Raw genomic sequence first — 7,684 nt, forward strand, 5'->3', positions numbered from 1 at the left:
AGAATTCTAGGATCTGATTGAGGACTGCGAGAATTCGCAACATATTGAATCAACGGTCTCAAAATGATAATGACAAGAGATGCCAATAAGATTACGAGACTTAAGATTAATCATAATGCAAGTAAGCAAGAATTTCAAGAGCAAAAAGGCTCCAGAAGATTTTCGGAAGATCGAATGATATTTTAAACACTTTTGTGAAATACTTGAATCAACTGGGGATGAGCGGATACTCGGTAAGTGTGAGGATTATCCGTAGGGGTATTCAGGTGACAAAGAACAGCAAGGTAGTAAGCTCAAAGGATTCTCGAAACAACAGAGAGAATTTCGGGGTATCTTGTAATAACAAGATCAACTGGGAAACATTGTATGAATGGCGAGTATACGTGGTTATCCATAGGAGTTTATCGATGAAAGGGAATTGCAAAAGCGATGAACACAAGTTCTCGGGTTATCAGCGGAGAGTATCTTCAGGGTCTTCACGTGCAGCAGATGATCATCAGTAATAAGTGGCTCTCCGGGAGAAAGTGATAACGAGATCCTAATGTTAGATTTAGCAAAATTCATTTAACCCGAATAGGAGAGAGATCAGAGTCCCAGAGTAAAGGTCGAGGAGTAAAAGATCCTAGTACCACCCAATGGCGACGTGGGCCCGTAAGACACACAGCCATGTTAGTAAAAACTTTTCCAATGACTAGACTTGACTTCGGCCAAGGAGTTGGAAAGGGGGATTCCTACAGGCAGTTGGCTCTGATACCAACTTGTGACGCCCCCAATTTGACCGTACACTAATCATGCACGCAAATGTGTACGATCAAGATCAGGGACTCACGGGAAGATATCACAACACAACTCTACAACATAAATAAGTCATACAAGCATCATAATACAATCCAGGGGCCTCGAGGGCTCGAATACAATTGCTCGATCATAGACGATTCAGCGGAAGCAACAATATCTGAGTACAGACATAAGTTAAACAAGTTTGCCTTAAGAAGGCTAGCACAAAAGTAGCAACGATTGAAAAGGCAAGGCCTCCTGCCTGGGACCTCCTAACTACTCCTCGAAGCCGAACTCCATGTAGAATCATCCTCGGGATCTCTAGCTCCTGAACTCCAGCATCTGGTTACGACAACCAGGTAGAATGGAAAGGGGAAAAAGAGGGAGAACAGCAACCGTGAGTACTCATCCAAAGTACTCGCAAGCAAGGAGCTACACTACATATGCATGGGTATATGTGTAAAGGGCCATATCGGTGGACTGAACTGCAGAATGCCAGAATAAGAGGGGGATAGCTAATCCTGTCGAAGACTACGCTTCTGGCGGCCTCCATCTTGCAGCATGTAGAAGAGAGTAGATTGAAGTCCTCCAAGTAGCATCGTATAGCATAATCCTATCCGGCGATCCCCTCCTCGTCGCCCTGTTAGAGAGCGATCACCGGGTTATATCTGGCACTTGGAAGGGTGTGTTTTATTAAGTATCCAGTTCTAGTTGTCATAAGGTCAAGGTACAACTCCGGGTCGTCCTTTTACCGAGGGACACAGCTATTCGAATAGATAAACTTCCCTGCAGGGGTGCACCACATAACCCAATACGCTCGATCCCATTTGGCCGGACACACTTTCCTGGGTCATGCCAACACGTCGCAGCCCCACCTAGGCTCAACAGAGAGGTCAACACGCCGGTCTAAATCCTATGCGCGCAGGGGTCTGGGCCCATCGCCCATTGCACACCTGCATGTTGCGAGGGCGGCCGGAAGCAGACCTAGCCTAGCAGGCGTTCCAGTCCAATCCGGCGCGCGCCGCTCCGTCGCTGACGTCAAGAAGAACTTCGGCTGATACCACGACGTCGAGTGCCCATAACTGTTCCCGCGTAGCTGGTTAGTGTGTATAGACCAAATGGCCAGACTCAGATCAAATACCAAGAACTCGTTAAGCGTGTTAAGTATCCGCGAACGCCGACCAGGGCCAGGCCCACCTCTCTCCTAGGTGGTCTCAACCTGCCCTGTCGCTTCGCCACAAAGTAACAGTCGGGGGCCGTCAGGAACCCAGGCCCACCTCTACCGGGGTGGAGCCACCTGTCCTTTCAGCCCCCTCATCAGAATCACTTGCGGGTACTCAACGAGCCGACCCGACTTTAGTCACCACATGTGTCATGTATATAAAGTATATAGTATATACCCGTGATCACCTCCCGAAGTGATCACGGCCCGGTAGTATAGCATGGCAGACGGACAAGAGTGTAGGGCCACTGATGGAACACTAGCATCCTATACTAAGCAGTAGGATAGCAGGTAAGGGTAACAACTGTAGCAACAATGACAGGTTATGCATCAGGATAGGATTAACGGAAAGCAGTAACATGCTACACTACTCTAATGCAAGCAGTAGAGAGTAGAGTAGGCGATATCTGGTGATCAAGGGGGGGCTTGCCTGGTTGCTCTGGCATGAAGGAGGGATCGTCAACACCGTAGTCGAACTGGGGGTCGCCGGCAGTCTCGGGGTCTACCGGAAAGAAGTAACGGAGGGGGAACACAATAAATAACAGAGCAATCAAATGTAACACAAAGCAAGACGCGGCGATACGTTGTGCTAGGGGTGACCTAACGTAGGGATAGGTGATACCGGCGAAAGGGGAAACATCCGGGAAAGTATCCCCGGTGTTTCGCGTTTTCGAACAGACGGACCGGAGGTGAAATGTTGCAGGTTCACTATGCTAGGGACGTGTGGTGAACGAACGGGCTGCGTATTCGGATTCGTCTCGTCGTTCTGAACAACTTTCATGTACAAAGTTTTTCCATCGGAACTACGGTTTATTTTATATTAAATTTTAAAGATTTAAATCATTTTTAGAATTTAATAAATTAATTTAATTCGAAATTTAATTAATGCATCAGCATGACGTCAGCAGTCAACGTTGACCGTTGACCTGGTCAACCCGGCAAGTGGGTCCCACCTGTCAGTGGCTGTTAGCTAATTAACAGTAGTTAATTAGGTTAATTAGTTATTAGGTTAATTAATCTTAATTAGTTAATATTAACAGGATTAATTAACTTAATTAATTATCTTATTTATTTATTTATTTATTTGTTTTTATTAATTAATATTTTTAAATCATTTTTTATTAAAGCGTTCTCTGGGCGTGGGGCCCATATGTCATAGGCCCAGCAGGGCATAACGGGCGTTGGGGCGTTGCGAGCAGAGCCCCGTGAGTGTGCGGTCGTGCGGGCGCTGGCCCGGGCGTGGCCAACGGGGCGGCTGGGCGACGGCGGCAAGGCGCCGGCCAGGTGAGGCGTCGGAGGTGAGGCGTGCGGCGGCGTGCGCAAGCTGCAGCGATGGAGGTGGTGGCGGGGTCGGGCGGTGCGTTGGGGCCGGCCATGGCGCGGCCAGCAGGGGGGTCCGGGAGGCGCGGCAGTGGCGGCGAGGGACGAAGCAGGGGGCCAGGCAGTGGCGGAGTGACGAGCGGGTGAGCGGACGCGTGAGCAACGGCGGGGGGGGGGGGGGGGGCGGGGCGGTGCGGCAGGCGGTGGAGGCAGGACGACGGGCAGCGCGAAGGGGAACGGGCGCAGGGCGCCGGGCGAACGGCCGCGGCCGTGCGTGCGCGTGTGGGCGGGAGAGACGGGGCGCGGGGGCGCGGCCATGGGCGTGGTCAGGGGCGCCAGGGCGCGGCGAGGATGCGGTCAGCGCGGTCAGCGCGCGTACGACGCGGTGGTCCGAGGCGTGCGCCGGCGCGGTGAGCACGTTCGAGGCCCGGTCGGCGAGTGTGCACGGCGACGGAGGGGAAGAGAAGGAGGGAAGGCGGAGGCCGATGGCCTCCCCGGCGTTGCAGGGGCACAAGGCGGCGAGGCTTGGTGATGCGAGTCGGGGAGGAAGACGAGGAAGGCGGCGACGAGGTGGAGGCGGTCCAGCGAGGTCCTCCGGCGGCGGAGTCGTTCCGGGCGACGAGGGCGGAGTCCGGGAGGGGCGCCTGCGTCGGGATCGGGCGCGACCCCGATCTAGATCGGGACGAGGGGGAGAGAGACGTGGGGGGGAGGAGTGGTGTGCGTGGGGGTTAGGGTTTCGGGTGAGAGGGGGATATGGGGAGTGGCCGGCCTGGTGGCCCGGTTGGGCTGCAGGCCTGCTGGGCCGGAGCCCGAGGGTTCTTTTCCTCTTCTTTTTTTTGTTAGTTATTTTTTTTGTTTTTTTGTTTTTATTTATATTACCTTTTCTGTTTTAGTTTTGTTTCCTACTAAGTTTAGTTTTAGTAAAATATACTCGTAGCATCTAAATTAGTATTTCAACTTAGTCCATAGCCACAAATAGTCTAGTCCTCAAATAATTTAGTTTGACATTTTATTAATTACAAAAGGTATTTAATTAATTGTTTTACTGCTGTTTTATTCATCTTATAGTATTTCAGAATTGTATAAAGGTGTGGTTTCTCCATCATAATTACCTATGCAATATTTGGTTCACTCCGAACATTTTAGTTTAATATTTGAAAACTTTTATTGTTTGCTTTTATTTAAATTTTGAATTTGTTTCAGTTCTGAACTATCGAGAGTTTATCAACAGTAACCGTGGTGACATGGCATCATTAGCGGGGGATCACTGTAGCTTAATTATCCGGGCGTCACACCCCCAACCGCCGAAGCCTCCGCTGCCTCAACGCTGGTACAGGAGCCCAACAGCCGCTCCCGCTAAGTAGCGCCACCACCCGAGGCACGCTGGTGACCGTTCCATAGGCAGGTAGCCACCAGGCCCACCATACCTTCCTTCTTCCTCCCTGTTACCTCACCCTCCCCCTCCCTCTTGCATCCTATATTTGCTAAAATATCCTAAAATTTTTACAGTCAATTACCAACGTACAAATGATTGTTTTACAATCAATTAGCATATAAACAATATTTTAGCCCCTAGGACATTGCAAAAAATTTGTATCAAATATACAGGTTTATACTCGTCTCAAACAAACAACTTTTAACTTTTCCACAATTCTCAGTTCACATCTTTCTTAGCTTGCATATGCTTTTTCGGAATCCATAGCTCAACCAAACACACCCTAAATTCATCGTTCCACCTCCAAGATCAAATAGCTGGCAACATTTGCATCAAAGTGTTAGTGCTTAGCCGAGTGTAACATCGTTAAACTTTGTAGCTCCCTAAGCTACACTGAGATCTTTATTTTGATTTTTTTTAAATGTACTCTTTCGTAGAGGCATCATTATGTAGGTCACGCTGCAGGGGAGATGTTACGACTGCCACCAACAACATATGCATCTGCAGGGCAGGAGATAGCGAGATGTGACGGCAATGGTGGCATGGGGGCGCGCTACTTCGAGCATGAGCACGATATAGAAGAACCTTGGATCTTGTTGACCTAGATCGGATAAAACATTTTTTTAGAACATATAAACACTTCTACGAATATTCATTCGTGCACCCAAGCTCATCTGATCCTGGTGACAGTAAAATCAAAATTTTACTATAATTTTTTAAAAGATTAGTTTTTTTTTTCATAGAAGATGTTTGAGTGTGTAAGGTCCTTGCCAATGTTCAGTGCATTCGGACATCTGAGTAGCTTTCAGCAAAACAAAATCGGTCCAAACAGTTCACGAACAAAAAAAAATTCACACACACCCTGATTTTTGTTGTTGAGAGCTATTCAGATGTCCAAGCACGCTGAATATTGGCACGAACCTCACACACTCAAACATCTTCCTTGCAAGAAAAAAATCAGTATTTTTTATTTTGCTGTTTACAGATAGGAGCCTCTTTTTTTACGGATCTGGATGTAATTTTTATTTCTGGTGTTCGTTGTACTATCATGATTGAAGATGAATAGATTGGAAGTTTTCCCAAAAAAAAATCAGATTAGCTCGGGAGCAATTTCGCCGCTCTTCGTTACTGTTTTTCTTAAGATCTGCTTTGTTATTGTTGAGAACTACAGGCAAATAGATGGATCAGGCCCGCTTAAAATTCCAGCAGCCCACATACACGTAGTGGCCTCCTCTTGAAAGAAAACAAAAAAGAACGTATACGTGACCTCAAAAGAAAAAAAAGATGTATTATTTTTTTTCTCGGAAAAGACTACGCGTAGCATTGCCTTTACGCTACGTATGATTGTACAAATACGGCGTAGACGCTACGTATACGTATCTCTACGGGCCGCTACAGCCGATCTCGTCTCCTTCGATCTCGCGAAAGCAAACCCTAGCGCTCTCGCGAAAAGCTCCTTGATCCATCGCCATGGCGCCATCGGCTTCCGACGTCCTGCGCCTCGACGGCAACGGGAACCCGAGGACGCTCCGCCTCTTGGCGTCGCTCGTGGAGGCCGAGTCCCGCCGCTTCGCCGCCGCCGCCTCCGAGCCCGCGGAGAACGACCTCGTCCGGGCGTTCCGCGGCGGCGCGACCCCGGCCGTCCCCATCGCCGAGTTCCTCGAGCGCCTCCAGCGCTGCAACTACTTGTTTGATGGCGCCGTCTACGTCCTCGCGGCGGCGTACCTCGCGCTCTTCATGCGCAGCCCCGCCGCGCTCGAGGCCGGGATCGTCGTCGAGCCGGCCACCGCGCACCGCCTGATTTCCGTGGCGGTCCTGCTCGGTGCCAAGTTCAGCAGCCCGAGGTACTACGAGAGGCGGGTGGAGTCGTTCCAGGTATGCTCGGGCGAGTCCATCCGGTCCACCGAGCTGTGCCCGATCGAGTTGCTGTTCCTACGCGCCCTCGACTACCGGGTCTTCATCGACGACGAAGAATTCCGGCGCTTCTTCACTTCCAGGATCCAGCGCGCAGCGTGGCTTGTGCAGCGAAGAAGAGGAAGGCCGAGGAGGAGGTGGAACCACGCCGCGTGCGAGCTTGCCAGCTAGCCGCCCGCTACGGCATCTCAGGATTCAACCAGAGCTAAGTTTTCAATTCTCTCTCTCACTATTGCATCCTCGAATTGTTTCTTGCATTGCATTTGAATCATGCCACTCAGGAACTCACCACGCTTTCCTTCTATCGCTTACTTGGTACTACTTACTGTCGTTTCTGTGTTTTCAATGGAGGTTGTTTCCGGTGGAGATCCATCCAGCAGAGGGAAGGAGTCAGAGGACGAGAAGCCAGAGCTCACAGCAGACGGAGATCAAATGTTCGCCTAAATGTCAAGTCTGTCAGATTGAGTACGACAAGTGTTAGTCCACTTGAGTCCACTGTTGTCGTCTATGTCTAGTCTTGGCTAAGAAGTAGCGTGTTACAGTCAGTTAGTCATTACTCCCTCCGTCTCAAAATAAGTGTCTGGATTTAATACTAAATCGGCGACACTTATTTTGTGACGGAGGGAGAGTCCTTGTGTAAGATTCTTTTGATATATCAATAAAGAGTATTTGATGTTTTGCACGATGGCTCATAGCGTCGTGCAATTCACGTGTCCAGAAATTATTTAGCCCAAATCAGAGTCTAGTGTTCTCGTCTAGCTATTCTGTTACGATCAGCTATTCATTAGTACTGTAAGATCATCAAGGTTTCAATTTCAAAGATCAATAAAGAGTATACTTTTTGCTGGATTTGAAATCTTTGAAATATGCAAATCGATCACTGACCTGCATGGACAATTTACAGTATTTCCCTGTGTTCTTCTTTCATAACATAATAAGTCTTGAAGGAAACGAAAGGATTGTTCTCAGTCTCATGTCTAGGGCCAAAAGACATACATGTTCTGAGCAGGAAACAA

General features: G+C 49.1%; 1 protein-coding gene across 1 annotated transcript; it reads left to right on the forward strand.

Annotated features, from left to right (window-relative positions):
• Positions 1–5,705: 5,705 nt before the first annotated feature.
• LOC120973212 (cyclin-P2-1-like) lies at positions 5,706–7,403 on the forward strand. Its single transcript, XM_040398584.3, has one exon. It carries the CDS (start codon positions 6,225–6,227, stop codon positions 6,837–6,839), a length of 615 nt encoding a protein of 204 aa, XP_040254518.1. The 5' UTR covers positions 5,706–6,224; the 3' UTR covers positions 6,840–7,403.
• Positions 7,404–7,684: the final 281 nt, after the last annotated feature.

Source organism: Aegilops tauschii, chromosome 2, assembly GCF_002575655.3.
Source record: "Aegilops tauschii subsp. strangulata cultivar AL8/78 chromosome 2, Aet v6.0, whole genome shotgun sequence".
Classification (NCBI taxonomy): Eukaryota; Viridiplantae; Streptophyta; class Magnoliopsida; order Poales; family Poaceae; genus Aegilops; species Aegilops tauschii.